The 18382-nt window shown below is 52.6% G+C and overlaps 1 protein-coding gene across 1 annotated transcript in view; it reads right to left on the bottom strand.

The window, feature by feature from the left end:
- Nucleotides 1–18382, bottom strand: part of PEX14 (peroxisomal biogenesis factor 14) — a 130148-nt gene that overhangs the window by 75732 nt on the left and 36034 nt on the right. Inside the window, exon 3 of the mRNA XM_036025301.1 lies at nt 2212–2296. Coding sequence (XP_035881194.1) covers nt 2212–2296 — 85 coding nt within the window. The remainder of the gene's footprint in view (nt 1–2211; nt 2297–18382) is intronic.

Raw genomic sequence — 18382 nt, 5'->3', positions numbered from 1 at the left:
GACCCCGGGGACAAACGGAAACATCAAAGCGAAGGTCAGGTCCACGCAGGAGCTCTTCTTCCCCGGACGCCAATCAAACCTTAGGACTCTCTGCCCAGAGAAGGTCCGCGGGAGCCGACCCTACTGGGGTTTGCCTCGGAAACAAGAATCTCTGACCAGAGGAGCGTTTTTTTTGAGAAGGGGGATGGGTGACTCAGTCCAGCGACTCTGGGTCTCGACTCTGGGTCTCAACACCAGTAAGCTCCCAATGAAGAAGGGCAGGGACGCCTCGCAAGGTCCTCACTGCCTCGGATTTCCAGCAACGCCAACCCACGTGCGGGGCCAAGGAGGGACTAAGCCCACTCTGTCAACAAACACTCGTCTCCTTCAGGTCTTTGCCCACAGGCCGCCCTCCGGGTGAGGCGCACGCGCTAGCCGCCTGGCCCGGAGGTGCTGTCCTCGCCACCCCCAGCCAGCACCACGGCCCTCCCCCACTGCTGGGGCACTCCCCCGACAAGGGCCCGCTGTCCTGTCCTTTCTCCGTCTGCCTTCCCGGGGGGGGGGGGGGGGGGGGGGGGGGGGGGCGAGCTGAAGCGCTGGGAGGGCAGGAGCCTGTCCCCAAACTGGGTGTGGCCCAGGGCAAGCACTCGCGCTGCGGAAACTTAATCCGTCAGCTGTGTTTCCTTTAAAAAGGGGCAACAAATAACAATTGCACAAACAGTTTCCTCTCTACAGTAATTATTAGCCAACTCACTCCAAAGAAGCATTATTTGGTCCAGAGTTTCTCTCTCTCTCTCTCTCTCTCTTCTCTCTCTCTCTCCCAGTCAGGGATTTATTAAAATTAAACAGATTAGATGGAGCTCCTGATACTAAAACTGCTCAGCAAAGCCTGCGGTGGGGAAGTGCCGGGCAAACACCAGAGACATTTGTCTCTAAATTGCTCTAAATACCTTCTGCAAATGAAATTCTAACCCGGCTGCGTTAGAGAGAAAATGAGGAATAACTGGTCATTGTCAGTGGCAGAGAAGATCAGGCAGTTATAGCATTGCACAATGTACGGGGCGAAGGGCCTCTCGGCAACCATAGATTTTGTCTCAGGTTACCCCGGGTGATCAACACAGCTTTTAGGCTCAGCTTTCCCCGGCCTCAATGCTTTGATGAGAGAGCTGAAATCCCCAAGCTTTTATGATTAATTACTCCCCGTAGGTACACATATTTCAAGGAAAAACTCTTTTATGGCATGATGGTTGCGGAGTGGAGAGGCCAGCCCACACACTCCAAATTTTAATAATCTCCTGCTGACGGGGGCGAGCAGGATGCCACCGGCACCCACACAGTACCCTCCCCAGCTCGGTCCCGGGGACCCGCCCGAGGAGCTGCCTGCAGAGGAGAGGCCTGGGCTCGTTCCACCGAGACTGCGAGCTCGGCCTGGAACCCGGTGCTGCAGGGTCACCTCGCCGCCCTACCGCTCCCTCTGCTTGTCCAGCCGCAAATGACTTAGAGCTCGAAGCCCAGGATTCTGAGGCTGGCGTTCCAGCTCTCACAGGAAAGAGAGTTCTGTTTTGGGGAGAAAGAAAACTCTTTCTTCCCTCTTGGCATATGAGCTTTCTAGAAAAAAAAAATGGGTTTCTTTTCTTTGTTTATTTTTTTACAAAAAGAAAAATATCCTCAATTTCGGCAGAGCTGGAATAGATTCTGTTTCAGACAATACTGAATTTGTCAGGATCCATTTAATCCGCGCCTACAGAAACACCATAGAACCCGTAATTTACCACTTCAATCCGCAAATCAGACTGACCCCAGGCTTGACCTTCACCTGACCTTGTTTAGTCATCTCACTTCCCTTTTCCTTCATTTCTTTCTTCCTCATGCTCTACTAAGGCAGCTGACCTACAGCCAGCCATCTAGCAGGCAGGGTCATCATCGGAAGAAAGGAGCAGAAAGCACAAGTCTTGTCCCATGAGCCTCTGCTGCTGCTGCTGCACGCTGCTCGTGCCCACCTGTCCCAGGCTGCGCTGCGGGCCTCACACCTGGAGCCCGACTGCCCGCCTTAGAGGAAGGAGCCCACGTTCCCGCGGGGGGGGGGGAACCTCTCACACCCACCCCACGCCAGTGGGACAGTCAGAGGAGACCCTTTCACCAACACTGTGGTTTCTATCTGCCCTGTCCCCCGTCCCCGGCCGCTTTCTGGAGGCCGCTGCGCTGTGCATGGCCACGGGAACCCGTCTGTACCTTTCTTCTTCAGGAACGCTCTCCTGGTCGCGAGTGGGCTCTGGCGGACACGGGAATTCTGTAGAAACTTCACCGCTGTGGCAATCTGGTGGGGAAGATAAAACAGGAAAGAAGAATAAACTTTGACAGCATGAATTTCAAGATTAAAACTCCTGTGAGTTTATCCCATGTCCACAGAAATAACACACCACTGCCGTCACGTTCACCACCGGTTGCTTCTCACATTTACCATCCACCTGAACACAGGCTGTGTCGGTGCCCTCCCTTCGCTGGTTCCCTGCGTCTGATTCTGTCAAACCGAGTCCCCCCCAGCCTCGCTGTTGAGACCTGCGACAGTCTTCTCCTGTCCTCCCTGTTCAGGCTGCCTCTCCACACTCCCGGGCAGGCGGCCCTCTCCTGGCCATGCTCTTCCACGTCACGACACATGTGCCCATGCTGTGCCCTCTTCCTAGAAGGCCTGTCTTGCCTCTACCTGTCTGAACATTTCTCGCACACCCATCCCCCAGCACAGCCCTTTTACAGCCCGTGCTAACTCCTCGAAGCCCTCCCTAAACGAGCAAGCCGTCTCTGACCTCCCTGCCCTGCTCTCTCAACTCCCTCAATGCCTGCAGTGTGTCCCGAGAAACCGAAGACATAATCACACCGCCCTCCAACCTTCCGGCCGCCTCCCAAGCACACGGCCAGCACCCGGGGGGAAGAGACAGCGCTGCCTCTCTCTGCAGAGCCTGGCCCAGCACGGAGCAACCCACCACGGGCCACCGTCACGCTGGGCCTTCTCACCCAGATTCCGAAGAGCCTCCAAAGGACCAAGTTTGGGGTCTCGTGGCTAAAAGCCGGCAGGCTGACAGATTACCTGCCTGCCCTGGCATGACAGGTAAGGAAATCTCCGCATCTGTGAATGAGCCAGGGAGAGGACGGAGGGCGAAGTGGTGAAGGTGTCACCTTCTCATCATCACTCCGCACACGCTGAGCGGGTGTGCACGCTGCCTGCCTGCCCTCCTCCCCAGACACTCGCGCCACGGGAACCTGCCCCAGGTAGCGAAGGGGCCGTTCTCAGTGACTGCCGTCACGCATCCCATCAAAACCAAAAAAATAACACAGTCTCACGTTACGAGTCAAGTCAGCGGGCCCTGCAGCTCACTCATAAGCTGGTGAAAGAAAACATTTTCTAAGGGGCTAAATATAAGGAAGTTTTCTAAGGTCCTTCAAACTCAGGGCAGCAGCTACACAGAGACTCAAACAGAAAGCACTGTGGCTGACTACAAGGGAAACACAAATTTAAAATATTTTCTTCGTCTTTTATATGCACTCAATCCCGAGATCAGACAGCCTTCCCCGGTAACAAAAGCGGTGCGGATAAATCAGAAAGGGAGACAGGAAGCCGGGACAATTCCTTCCGGGCTTGCCCTGCCGTCCTTCCGTGGGAAGTGTGCCTAACACAGTCGGCCTGGGGGTGACCTCAGGGTCCCCGATTTTAAGATTTGGGCCCGTGAGTGACAGGCAACCTGGCATTCCCTGAGACTGGCTAAAATCTGCGGACACATCAGCCACCAGCGGGAACTGCAGGGACCACCAACCAGTTCTGGGCTAGAAAAGACAGGTGCTCCAGAGCCTAGAACCCCAAACTAAATACTCGGCCCCAGCCTGAGCCCTCAACCACATCACCTCAGGTTGCACCAAAATCGAGAAAAATCAGGCAAACACCCCCCCAAATGGGTACATTTTAATAAAGAGATGGGAGAGGGGAAAGAAAGAGGAGAAAAAAAGCCAAAGGAAGGGGGAGAAGGAGGGAGAGGAGCGGAGAAGGAGGAGGCGGCAAGCGGACAAGAGGAGGAGGCAGAGAAGCTGGAGCAGAAGCGGAGGCAAGAGAACAGGAGAGGGGAGAAGGGGGGAGTGCGGGGGGCCGAGGGAGGAGGAGGAAACAAAGGGAGAGGGGCCCGTGCCCTGTGCAGAGGATGGACAGTTAGTCACACAGTCAACGGCCCCACGGGGTCAATGCCAATGTGCACAGCTCAGAGGGCTCGGGGATAATTGTCCTTCACCTGGAGGAAAAACTACAGACACCTCGACACACAAGGCAATTAGTGCACCCGCATCATGCGGCAGGCCCCGCACGCACGCCGGGGCAGGTGTGCCGGTGGCGGAAATGGGGCCGAGCGCGTCCCAGCAGGGATGCTAAGAGCACAGCTCCGCTCATTTGCCCATAAGCATACACCGTTCCCTCATCCTTGCCAAATTTTCCATGGCAGAGAAAGAAAACAGGATCCCACCACTAAAACGCACGGGTTTCACCTTGCTTTTTTAATACAGTCCTTGGTATATGCATTTCTGGTCAGAGAGCAAAGTTCTGATGGGTTTAATGGTGCACTCAATGCAGTGCTTGGCGCATTCCATCAATTTTTTTTAAAAAATTGCATCTCTTATTTCTTTAAATACATTAATCAGCCTAGTGTAGGCAAAACGGATCCATCGGACAATGCAATAAACATGAATTATCATCTATCCAACACGCATAATGGCTTAAAAATACATAATAGCAGGTGTAGTTTAAATGATTAGTTATTACACCTGTGGTGGGTCTGATTCAATTGGGAAAAATCATCTTTAATAGGTTAAAAGGTTTAGATCACCATGCTTTCCTTAAAGTGGCTGTAGAGAGGGGATGATGGAGTGCTCTGTCATTAGTAATTCATTTAAGAAAAACGTAGGGGATATAGCAAAGAACAGCATAAACGAGCGAATCCAATTTAAACATCAGGTAAAGTAGAAAACACCTTTTAAAAAAGCAAGATAAATGAATTTGGAAGGGAGATGAAATTGATGTATTTATTTTAACGGGAATTTGACAAAGTCCCGGCACACTTCAAACTTGCAAAAATATGAACAATTTCTTTTAAAGTTTCCATTCGCTAATTTCAAGCCATATAAAATGATACTGCCAAACACCTGCATAAAGTATATTTGGGGCTTGTTTATGCTCCTCTTGATCTTTGTCTGAAAATGCAGGCGACAGGCAAATCACATATTTAACAGCATCGATATCACCACACCAGATGCAAAAATATAAAGCATCCAAACTAAGAGCCTCAACATAATGTGTTGAATAAGAAAGAGACCCAGCTAAGCAGCTCCACGTAAGTGTGAACATATGAAAACCTCTCTCCTCCTGCCACTAATTTCTCCGGCTACTTTCTACCCTCCTCCCTCCGCCCAAGGAACCGGCACTGCAACAAGGGGGCGAGGGCCTGTCCAATCTCAACTTTTACCAGCCCTACACATATACATAGATTTCCCTGAAATCTTTGCCCTCGATGCAAAGACTTTAACACAGTAAACACACGACAGTGCAGTTGGTCTGCATCTCGCATTCCCCTGGTGCCGGCCACTGTCCGTGACCTAGGTGAAGCAATCCCGCTGGCTCAGTGGTCCGCAGAGGGCCAGCACACACGACACGCTTTTGCTGGAGGAAATGACGGGGTGCTTGCAGCCTGCCCTGTATCATCGTTTGATTTTCTAATTAGGAGATGAACGTGACCACTCATGGGCTCTATTTGCGCCCAACAAAATCACACGAATTCAGGCCACATCTTCCGCCTCAGTGTCAACCATGTAAGACGGAGACCGGAGCTTCACCGCGCAGGCTGTGGGAGTGCAGCAAGCGGGGGAAACCCTGGCCCAGAGCACCTGGTGCGCAGCTGCAGCCCCTTGCTGTTGCGCCCAGGGCACCACGGCGCCGGGGCCCCCTTCTCGCAATGAGCGCTCCTCCGGTTAGCGGGAGCCGGCTGCACAAAAACGGGGACCACGAACTCCCTGGAACGCAGAAGCAAAGTTTCTCGCCGCCCAATTGCTGGGACCCTATCTTCCGCCTCCCTCTCCCAAAAGGCAAAGTGAGACAACCCCGCTACCACCGACTCCACAGTTTTATAGAATTTTGGCGATTTTCACTGTTTATCACTTAAAGCTGGAGGGGAAACGGAGTACAAAGAGGAGTACATTCTTGCCTTGGCAGCGTCTCTGCTGGAGTGACTGTCAACAACCTGGGGGGAAAACAGGGGACTTCAGGTCGAAAACACCTTTGCCTCCAAGATGATTGGCCAACTGAGAGAGATTTGTGTTTGAGAGACCAGGATTTGTAACTGCATAAATCAATGGCGCACGGTATGCTCAGGGGCCATCTACGATGAACTATGTGCCGTTAAATGCACTGTGCGGGGTAAGTAATCCCCAGCGAGAGGATCGAGGTTCCTGCCGGTCCTCGCGGAAGAGCCGCTTCCTGTGTGTTCTCCGCTCCCCCGCGAAGACCTGCTCGCTGTCGTCTCCAGAGCGCGCACTTCATTTCCCGCACGGGGGGCGCGGGAGAACGGAGCTCGCCTAATAACGAACCTGGGGTTTGAGGGAGCCTTAGCACTTTGCACCTGACATGTAAACCTGATGCATTGTCTCCGGTGACACGCGCTTGGAATGTCACCAGTTCCAGCGCTCCTGCGTGCTACATACACATCTATCTCCTCAAATGTGAGCCTTCATTAGCCATTTTTAAATATTAAAAGTACTCAAAAATTAATGACACTAAAAAGCAAAGCCAAGTCCCTTCTGACCCAGAAGGATCGCGACTAGAGGGCAAAAGAAAAGGACCGGTGTGCAGGCGAAACCCTGTCCAGCGCGGCCGCCACCCCTGCGCCGCTCAGGACGTCAGACCGCCCGAGAGCAGCTCCTCCGCGCGCGCGAGAGAGAGGGGTGCCCAGAACCCTGCTAACAAGCCCGTAAACCAAGGCCGCGCGAGTTTTAACAAGGACTGACTTTTTAAAAGCTGGGCACTGCTGAGCAGGAGAACCCCTTCAAAGGGAAAAGCTGCATTTTAGTAAGAAATCAGTACTCTGTCAGGAGTTCCTTGACAAATACGGTCATCGGTGGCACAAGGAAATAGTTGCAAAGCAGCTGTTAATCAGAGAAACACACCGCAGAACGCTGATGCCAGCACTCGCGGCGAAAAGGCAGCGGGCTAATTATGAAGCCATAGATCTCACTAAAGAGGCCGTGTTCCCGGCGATTCCGGCGCAGCGCGCTCCGCGCCCGGGCCCTAGGACAACATAACTCTGGGTTTCTGTGTCCATCCTCTCTGATGTGCGGCGCACGACCCCAGGCTCTCTTGCTAGTTGGCCGCGGAGCGCAGCCTCCCTGGAGGCAGGGCCCCCCCCCACGGCCACACCCCAAGATGCTCCACGAACACATCCAAGACCCCAAACCGGAGGGAGAGAAAATCTGTGGGCGTGCAAAGGAAATGTGGGAATTATCACTGTTAAGTGTGGCAGTCGGGCAAGTGGGTGTGAGCTTTCAATTGAGGACAGCCGCCCCAACCCACCAAGATGGAAAGAAAGAAGAAAAACAAGAGGCAGCACACAGAAAACAGAGACGATGGTGTCCGACAGCCGCGTCAGAGGGAAGAGGGGAGACTGGGCTGGCGGAGAGCGGCTCGCAGGGTGTGAAAGGCGACGCGGGGAAGCCGCCGAGGGTCCGGCAGGCAGGCAGGCCGGGGAGCGGGGAAAGTTAATATGCAGAAGCAGCCTCGGTCAGCCAAAATTCAATACGATCCTCCGCAAGGACGCGGCGGAGCGAGGCTCCCCGAAACCAGAGGAGTGGGGGTGGGGGAGGGGCGCCGCCGGCCGCCCGGCGCGAAACCACCGGAATGGCAAGAGGGGAATAACCTTGAGGTGGACGGCGCGCCGGCAGCCCCAGCGCGGAGCCAAAGTGCCCCCTAGCCGGAGGCGGCGGCCGTGCAGCCGCGGCGGCCGCGGCGCTGCTCGAGTCGCACAACCCAAATGAAGTGTTTTCACTCAGGGAAAATGAAATGTTTTGCAAGATGAAACAGAATAAAAATTGAGGTTTTAGGTAATTACTAGTTGGCATTTACATATCACGGGCTGGTTCAACACCTATTCATTTTCCTCTTTTATTTTCAATTTTTTAAAATGGCTCATTAAAAATGAACAGATGACAGTGACAGGATTTTTTTTTTTTTTGCTCTTTCTCCTTCTCTGAGGGTTACAAAATCAAGAGGTGCTTTTAGCCCGGTTATCCACAATGCACACCCACGGAGATATGTTTTATTTGCATCGAGGCAGGGAAAAAAAAAGTGGAAGTCAACAAAAGCTGGGAAGTTCAAGAATGCCGCCGTGGTGAGCTGTACTTGAGGCAGCCTCCCGCGCCGGCCCGGGAGCCCGCCGGCCAGAGCCCCAGCACTCAGGGAGTTAAAGGGAAGAGCCTCTCTTTCAACTTGGAATTTCCTGGTTTTTGTCATTGTGTCCTTCCCATTGTTGGTCTGGGTTGCAACCCTATACTAATTAAGCTGTGGGCCCTAATTTCCTTTGTTTTACTTTCCTCTGTCCTTTTGTTTTTCACATTAAAGAAATAATATGTCTTTGGGACAAGTGCACGGGAGTTGACATAACAGAATGCGGTGTTTTTCAGGTCTATTGTGTAAATCTGTATTTAGGGAATCCCAAAGCACACATTATTGACCCTAGTCTCTCTTAAAACACACTGGTATGTGCCGTAAAAGCATTTATGAAAATGGCAACACCGTATGTATAAAAACTGCCTTTCCAAGTGAAATGTCTCTGCATTTAAATTTTTCTTGGCCCCAGTTAAAAATATTGCATGAGCTGCTTGTCAGACAGAATTTCACTGTTTGGTTATTTTATTAAACTAGCTTTTCCAGAAGTGTACGTGGGAATAGAAAGCCTTTACGCCAGCGTGTACTAACATCGAGTGGCGTGGTGTGAGGGACACCGGGGTGACTGTGGAGGAGACGCTGGGTGCCGTCCTGCACCCCCGGGGGGCCGGCCGGTGCGGCTGCGCGGCAGGGCCGGGGAGGCAGGGCTCTGCTGGGAGAGAGCGGCTGGCCGGCACCGTGCCCCAGGAGGGGCTGCGGGGCTCATACTGGCCCCTCCGAGGAAATGAAAACCCTTGCTCCTGGGCTGAGAAGATCAAAGCTCCTTTTTAGGAAAGGCTGGGAAGGAAAAGCATTTTCCCCTTCAGAGAGAGAGTAAAGCAATTTCAATGCCCTGTCCCCATGCACCCCCACCTGAATTTGGATAGCGACCCCTCTAATTCTTGATGCAACCAACAAAGCAGTAACCCAAAGAGGGGAGAAAAAAGGGATGACATTTGCCTTTCCCTGGCTTTGAAATCCAACTGGCAGCAAATTGTTTGAAGTCCTGTTTAGATAAGAAACTGTAAAAGCCTCCATTCTGAAAAGAGGAGGAAAATGCCATTATACGCGGATCACGGTGGCAGTGACCTCGGCTGAGGAGGTAAGCAGGCTGGCTGCGAGCCGGCGGTTGGGCCAGCGTGCCAGGGGCAGGGATAAAGCATTTGTGTGCCAGCGACTTGTGGCAAGAGCTGGGTGCTCGGCCCCGGGAGGTACCAAGAAAAGGCAAGGAGTTCAATTTCTTAACACGATGTCTTTCAACAGCTCCTTGACTTCTCCTTCCAGCTGCCCTTGGTTTTATATTTTCTCTGGCCCTCTAATTCCCCTGCACTGTTAAAGCAGCAGCAGAGAGCACCCAGGCTCTGTATTGTAAAATTAACGAAGGTGTCAAGCTGTTAGGTTGAATCACTCCAAAGGAATGTGATGACTCAGTGTCCACCAGGCTCCCTGGGAGAACCGTGAGCTCACTCAGTGACGGTGGCCGGTGACTCCTACGCTCACATTCTGTAGCACACAGTCCCCAGGGCTGTCCTAATCATACCGCTGCCCCTACTTCCGAGTCCCCGTCTCCCCACCACAGGAGGTTTCTGAAGGTTACTTGTTACCCTCCAAATCCTTCGGATGCTCCGCAGATGAAACACTGCCTCAGTTCCCCTTTCTTTTGAAGACTGGGCCGGACAGAGATGGGTCAACTCTAGCGTGCACTGTGGGGGGAGGGGGAGGGACTACGGAGGGGAGGTGACTAGGAAGGGGATGAGGAAAGGCTACGTCACAGACAGTGAACCTCCAAGCATGAGGTCATCACTGGGAGCCAGACGCTGACCAGATGACCAGCAGGCGGGGCAGGGCAGGGCAGGGGCCCCCCACAGCGGTGGCGCAGCACCTTCTGCTCTCAGGACGATGAGATGGACTCCAGAGTCCAGGGAAGGTAAGTTCTGGACCAAGGAACTCCATCTGCCATCACCCCACGTACGGCACAGAACTAAAACCTTGGAGCAGTCAACAAACGGTGCTCCGACCAGACAACCTACCCCCCCGAAGAATGGAGAAGGACTAAGTGTCAAAAAATAGACTTTATTACAAAAAAAATAAGTAGTAGTCATGGTCTAGAAATAGTATAAATCCAAAAGAAAGCAATAGAAGAATTTAAAACTAAAAAAGTGTATTTATTTACAACAGCCAATATATGAAAATCACCTACGAGTTTTTCGGTGGATGGACAGATAAAGAAACTGTGGCACGTACACAATGGAAGCATACTCGGCCACAAACAAGAATGAAATCTTCCTATTTGCTACAACATGCATGGGTCTCAAGGGCATATGCCAAGTGAAATACGTCGGATAAAGACAAATACTGTAGGATCTATGCAACGAACAAACAGCAGAAACAAAAAACAAGCTCACAGACACAGGACAGAATGGGAGCTGTCAGAGGGAGGTGAGGGCTGGATGGATAAGGGAGGCATAAAATTACTTCTCTTTAAAGCATCTGTCTTACGGCTGTACGACACAGCGTCACAGAAGTAGGGGGGAGTTACCTAAGCAACCCAGGAAATGAGGAGAGCCCGCACGACCGAGGCCTGAAGGAGCGCCACGCGAGCGCCCGCCGGGTCGGCACAGCCGGCTCCCACGGGAGTGCAGGCTGGCCGTGCCGCTGCCACGCCGCCTGTGTGCCGTGGCCGAGCGAGCGGACGATGGGTGCTGGTGTAGAAGAAGGGGTGCATTTTTTAAAATAGAAACAAGGACACCTCGAGCCCTTCCTTTGTACCGTGCCACAGACGAGGAAGGAAGCAAGGCCCAGCCCTTTCCGTCGGGTCCCATTCTGCTTGCTTTTTGCTTTTATGCTCGATCTTCCCTCTCTCAGGTAGCTCCCCCTACTTAATCTCCTGGATTGACTTGTACTCCCCCTCCCCATTACAAAGAGGAATTTTCCGCCAGCCCCACCCGGACTCCTTCACAGTTGATCTGAGACTGCTCTGGCCCCTAGGCTGGATATCACTTAACTGGACAGTACATTATTTAAAATATTGTACATACAAAAACATCTTTTAAGATTTTATTTATTTATTTTTAGAGAAGGGAAGAGAGGGAGAGAAACATCAACATGTGGTTGCCTCTCACGTGGCCCCCACTGGGGACCTGGCCCGCAACCCAGGCATGTGCCCTGACTGGGAATTGAACTGGTGACCCTTTGGTTTGAAGCCCAAGCTCAATCCACTGAGCTGTGCCAGCCAGGGCTGCATACAAAAACTTTAAAAATAAAACGGCAAATGTGGGCAGCTTTGAACTCACTTGTAGATCCACTGAAAAGCGAAAGAAAGTAAACAATTACGATACGCTGCGAATGCGAAGACCCCCAGGTCCTACTTCCTGCTACTATTTTGGATTCTTCTCTGGCAGCGAGGAAAAAAACTAGCAGTATGAGTTCCAAAAGTATGATTCATAATGCAGAGAGCTGGCAGGCTCAAAAATTTTCGAATTTACAGTAAGATGACAGGGATTACAAACTCCTGCGACTCGAACGCTCGGGTGAAGTCAGCTCCTCTCGGAGGGGAGTCGCCCTGCTCGCCGGGCGCACCAGTCCCCGGGAGGGGACAGAGGAGCTTCTCTCCCAGGTGCAGAGGCAGGGAACCGCCTCCGGCAACAACTGGGCTGCCGGGCGTCAGGGGCACCCCACCGTCACAGGAAGCCGGCTGGTGCCAGGTTCTACGTTCCGAGGAAGCGCCACCTAGCACGGGCGGCCCCGCTGCACGTGACTTCAGCAGTGACTTACCCACACAGGAGTGCGGCGGGCGGGGCTCCGCCTGCCACGGGCGGTGCGAGAGCCGTGGCTCTCCCACGACTGTGGGGCCTGCGGGGCCGGCTCTCACACCCACCGTCAGAGCTGCCCCTCCAGCACCAGGGCGTACATTAGGAAGAGAGACCGAATCAAGAGCTACCGCTCCAGCTGCCTTCTCCAGTGAGCCCCACTTCAGAAACGTTTAGCTCAGCAAGGAAATCCACTGCACACAGGAAGAATCAAATGGCAACCAGCACAGCTTTAAACCATCCAGTCAACCTTTCGCTAAACATCATGAGCATCCCTCCCTACTCACAACCACAGCTACCCGTGTGCAAACACACTTTTAAAAGTAAACGATTCAACGAACACCCACATCCAAGGCACCAGAGCCATCCCGGCCGGCCGCGAGGCTCTCAGGACAGGCCCACTGCCTCCAGCAGGAAGGTAAAAGGGAGGAGGGTCTCGTGCCCCGCATCTGCCGTTCCTACCCGTCCTGGTAACCTAGCAGGGGCACGTCACTCACGTGACAACTAACGCGAAATTTTAACAGTCCTCACCATTAAGCAAATCAGTTCTATGGAGCACCTGCCTCCTCCTCCTGCTCCTCTTAAATCAATTCCTTCCTCTTAACTCATTCCTTCCGGCTCGGTCTGGGACACAGGGAAGTTCACTTTCTGTTACCCGAAGGGTTACGAATTACCATTTGCTCTGCAGCCTTGGTTCTCCACGCCCGCCTCACGGGGTGAGCTACTCTGAAATCACAAAAACCCCCACGTCGCCTCAACTTGGCAAAAGCTTCCTGAGACGTCACTCATCGTTTTCTGCTCCTTGTCCTTCCTCTCCCTCTTCTTGCCTGTTTAAACACATGGACACGGAGTTATTAACTTTTACAGGAAAACCAAATAAAATAATGTCGGAGCAAAACTGCGGTGATGTCAGGCTGCAGCTAGCACCATTCATCTGGGGGAATCTGATTAGCGTTGGAGTGGCAGAGCTACCTGGAAAAGTGCTCACAATCAAATAAAAAAATGATACCAAAACATTAACCTGATGGCTAAAAACTCCACATTTAAACAGTTAAAGTAATAAAGGAGCTTTTATTGAGTATTTTCTATATTTCATTATGCCCCAAATTGACGAGGACTCCCGGATACATTTTCTAGACTTTTGGTTCCTCAAATCAAATGCACTCTTGGACTATTTTTTTTTTTAACTAAAAGGAAACAGCATTTCTTGTAAATTTGAATGAAAGGATTAAAGCTTCTCCTACAACAGCGATATCGTCCTTAAGTGCAAACAGAGCCAAACACTGCAACACACAGGCTTTCTGGTTCATGTGCTTTAGTTCCGACCCTGCCCATAGCCAGCAGAGAATTTTCTCCACGCCTTTCCCTAAGCGAACCCTGTTTTCCTCATTCACTCAGGTTTTGCTCGAAGCTGGTAGGGAAGGGAACTGGGCAGAGTGGCCGGGCAAAAAGACAGTGGCTGGGTCTCTGGAAACCCATACCCCAAGTCCCGCCCTGCCACTAACGGGGCCTGAACCCCAGCCTCTCTCTCAGGTCCCTGCCAGGCCTCAGTTCCCTGCTGCAAAGTAAGAGCTTAAACAGGTGACCTCCGGGTGCTCCCTCCAGCCATGTCATTTTACAATCTCTAAGTTAACTCCACGAGGCAGCCTGTGGTTCCTGGGCCAGGGACGTGGGCTTGGGTTGAGAACAAGACCCAGCTGACCCGGAGCTCTCCCATCTCGTCCCGTTAAAAAAGGAGGAAACCAACACACAGGAGGAGGAGAGAGAAGGGGAGAAGCAATCACCGCTGCCGAGAAGGACATCACGAATGCCACACTTCACACACGCGGCAAAGCCTTGCTCCCGCTACTTCCTAATTACCATGTACACGAGTTTAGGGGTACGGTGTCCCAGTCACCACAGAAGACCGGAGACTGCGAGTGAGAGGAGCAACCAGCCAGCTTCTAAAGAGGCGCCTGCAGAACGAACACCAGGAAGGGGGGCCGCGAGCCAAGCAACAAATGTCGAGAGAAACGTCTATGAAAAGCAAACAAAAACCTCAAGAATCTCACCCGTTTGGGGTCAGTCAGCGCAGGTGGGGTTGTTTGCAGTGTGGGAGGGGGAGACAGCATGTCTGTGTTTCCGCAGGTTTTGAACACAGAGCTACACTTACAACGTGACACATTGAGATGTCACAGGACAATACTGGGTCATCAGGACTAAACTATGTTCCAGAGCGCCTGCCTAATGAAGCAAGAAAGCATGTAAACCATTTCCATATAATTCCCAGCCAACGGTTTTACAGTATTTTGCCTTCTTTTCACATGGATCTCAACGGCCGTCTAGAAAGTGTGGCTGTCCAGAACGCTACCTCCTCCCACAAGGGGCCAGAGATGGTGGTTTTCCTAAACCGAACAACAACAGTTTTCATCCAAGTTAGATTAAGAAGCAGGAAGCCACCAATTAAATAATGAGTAGTTGCTGAGCATTCCCTGGGTCGGCACAGTATACCCGGCCCTTAATCAAGACAAGAAGAACAAGCGAAGACGCTGCTTTCGCGTTACAGTCTAAGACAAGGAAGGAAGCCGAAGAGATCTCAGGCCCTCAGGTCCCCAGATTGACCCAGCACCCCCTCTTCAACAGCCTTGACGAAGGGTCAGTGCGCCTCCACCTGAATGCTGACGATGAACAGAGAAACGTTCTCTGAGGGGACTGTCAGTTCATCTCCAGGAGCCCTTCTGGAAACTGAGCTGAAACCTACGTTCCCGAGCCTTCCATCCACAGCCCCGGCTCCCTGCAGGAGAACAAGACCCACTGATCCCCCTTCTGACACAGTGCTGGGGGAAGGCTGCGACGGGCCTCTGTCACTTGGCTGTCTTTTCTATAAAAGCATTTCCCTTGCTCTGCTTATTAACTAAATGCGAGCACCAGCTTCACCGTATAACGGTTTCGCGAATCCTGCTCTCAGGCCCGGCGAGAGCAGCTCTGCCCTTTCTGGGAGAGCCGAGGCTACACCTGTAATGTCAGGATGCATTAGCAGTAATAAAGGCCACAGTAATGCAAGAGACGACTTCATGCACACGTCACTGCAGAATGGCTCAATTCAATCAAACACGGCAGCACTTCCTACGGCACTGTGATCACCGGGGCCAGCGCGTGTGACGTGGGCCCACTTACTGGAAGCTGCTGGAATCGGAGCGTGAGCGCTCCGCTCCGAGACTGTAATGGACAGGGGTTCACCGGCCCGTAAGTGGTTTAGCATCCTTCTTTCCCAGGAATTACCTAGAAATTCATTTAACATCTGAAGACTGCAAATGGCAGTCCAGAAGGCTGAAAGTACATGAGGAGAAGTACATGAACATCATCTTAAAGATGCACGAGTCCTGCGGGGAGGAAAGGAAACTGCCAGGAGGTGGTAGTCCAAGACTCTAAGCCAAGGATGACCTGTTCCTGTGCTCACTCGGCCATCCCCCTCTCCGGTGGCTTCCAGAGCAAGGCACTCCCCTGTCCTGCTGCTGCTCCCTCATCTGTGAAATGGAACTCCTACTGCCCAGAGACTCGCCCGCCTGAGTGCTACAAGGAGTAATTAGTTAGCATTTATATAACACTTTTGATCTTCAAAGTAGGATTATTAGGCTATAAAGTGGAGTAGATGTGGTTTGAAAAATCTCTTAAACACCTAAAATCAAGCACGCAAGCAAATTCAGAGGAGGGAGCAGGCTGATGTCACCTCCCAACAGCCAGAGCCCTGCACCACCTGGGCACCCGCCGGCTGCCCTGGTCTGCACTCAAGCGTGGAGACAAAGGCATAAGAACATATCATAGGAAAACGGGAGGACGGGGAAAGGCGAGAGGGAAGGCGGAGGCCAGAGGAAAAGCACTGAAGAAAATGCAAAAGGGAGGAGAGATAAGGAGAGAGAGAAATGTAGGGAAAGAAGGAAATAGAAAACAGCAGTAAAGAAAGGGAAAGGCAAGTCCTATCCTTAGAAGAAGAGCAAAAACAGCAAGAGAGGAAAAAAGAAAGACAACAAAAAAAAAAAGGGAGAAGCCTTCATCAAGGGAGGAAACAAATAGAAAGTGCATCCTGTTTCCAAAGATAAAAAGGGCAAAGGTAAAAGAAAAAAAAAAAAGGGCAGGACAAAGAGGAGAGAATGGAAAAAGAGAACATAAAGCTTTCAAAAATGTGTCTGGAAACCAGGAAGCTGGGAGAGGAATCATTAGCAAGTCCACAGTGCGTCTCCAGTGCTACTGCGTGGATCAATTCATTTAGCGCTGCCCTGTACATTTACAGAAAAGTACCTCTGATATAATAAAGACTCATAAACACGCAGAAATTGGGTTAGGCCCGTTTCGAATTCCTGCCAAACAATGGTTCAGAAAAATGAAGCTCTATTTTAATTAGCTGGATTCACGAGTGATTTGATAACAGCAGATGCTGTCTGGATGCTTTCAGCTTGATGGGCTCCACATACATGAACTTAGAGTGGTTTTGATGCAATTAGGTATTTCTGCTCCAACATGCCAGGCCCAAGGACCTGAGCCTACGTGTAGCCCCTGCGTGTTGCTATATTTATCTGCACGTTAATATTTCAAATCATGAAGATGAGAAAAGTGACCACATAAGAGAAGCATAAAAGTACTTTTTAAAAGTCACTGGTCAGGGGAAGAGAAGGCTCTCACGAGTTCTTCTCTCCACTGGGCAGGAGGAGGCGGGCAGCTGAGAACGAGCCACACAGGGCGGCACCCGTGCAGAGGTGTTTGATGCCAGAGCCGGAACACGACAGACCGTGTACTCCCGATGCTGCGATTCCAGCCCACTGTTACAGCAAAGGACTAGCTAATGCACAGCCCGAACTGAGACTAAGTGGCCTTCACAATGTTCCCTGTAATCAGGCATCCTGCTATGTAACTCGGATCACCCGCTGCTGAGACAGGCGGGGTGTTCGGGACCGCGGCCCTGGAAGCCCACGTGTTTTCACCAGGCGCTTTCACGCCGGGCACCTTGCAGCCCCTCTCTCCCTTTTAAGCACTCTCCTCCAGAGAGCACTCCACTCCCTTTTCCCCAAGCACTCTGCCTCCTGCTAGGACCACTCAGAACACCTCCGCCCCCGGGCAGAGCTGCTGCAGGCAGAGGCAAGGGCGGCTTCCAGCATCGGGGACTCGGCACTCTGGGCGCCCCCACTAGGAGGACCCGACCTGTCAGTCTGTCGTTATCTGTCGGTCTGTCACGGCTGGGCTGAGACGGAGGCTCACAGAGAGGGGGGTGTCCGAGCAAACCCGCCCACCCTTTCGGAGGACACGAGGACGGAGGGTGGGAAAGAGATGCGAGCGCTCTGACGGACTCGCTCGGGTGGGGGGGCGCCTGGACCCCACCACGACCCGCAGCACACAGGGAGAAACACGCACACACAGCCTCTCGCTCTCCGAGAGGACAGCACGGGCACCGTAACCTTCACGCCGCCCCCCTCCGCGGCGCTCACGGGCCGAGCCCCGTAAATCAAGGACGGAGCCCCCACGCCCGGAGAGCAGAGGAGAAGCGCTGCCTCTGTGAAGGGCCCGGAGGTGCCGCCCGCCTCTGAATCAGCACTTCGGGGCGGGCGGGCGGGCGTCTGAAGGCTGGACGCTCCGGGCCGGCAGCTGGAGGGAGAGTGTGTGGTTGTCACATACAGTAGCCCGTCTTCAGAAGTTATTTATTTCACAGAACCACTCTGCTAAATAGAGGTTTCAATCTAATTGGAACCGCAATCTGCATATTGTAAATGCAGCAGCGACAGCCGTCAGGGCCTCTCCTCCAGCTCACGGGAAGTTCCCAGCACACACACACACACACACACACACACACACACACCGAACGCGAGAACGCAAGGAAAGAGCACCCAGAGTCACCCTACAATACAGGCACATTTCTGTTTATGTTTAATTCCTGCTCAGCCCCTCGCAGTCCCCAAGGGAGGCGCGGGGGGCCCAGGTCATGCAGCGGGATAAAGCCTGTGACACCCCGACGAGGAGAAAGGCTCCCGTGGCCTCCAGTCTGCACTCAGCCATGTGTGTGCGGTCACACGGGCCTGGGCGACCCCACTCACCGCCGACCTCTTCTTTCCTTCTTGGGGGAGGCGGGGAGGGGCCCCTACTCATCTTAACTCCCCCCGTCCACATCCCAAATTAACCACGG

Source organism: Phyllostomus discolor, chromosome 5 (assembly GCF_004126475.2).
Source record: "Phyllostomus discolor isolate MPI-MPIP mPhyDis1 chromosome 5, mPhyDis1.pri.v3, whole genome shotgun sequence".
NCBI lineage: Eukaryota > Metazoa > Chordata > Mammalia > Chiroptera > Phyllostomidae > Phyllostomus > Phyllostomus discolor.
Note: the sequence above shows the minus strand (reverse complement) of the source record. Positions and strands in the feature narration are given on the sequence as shown.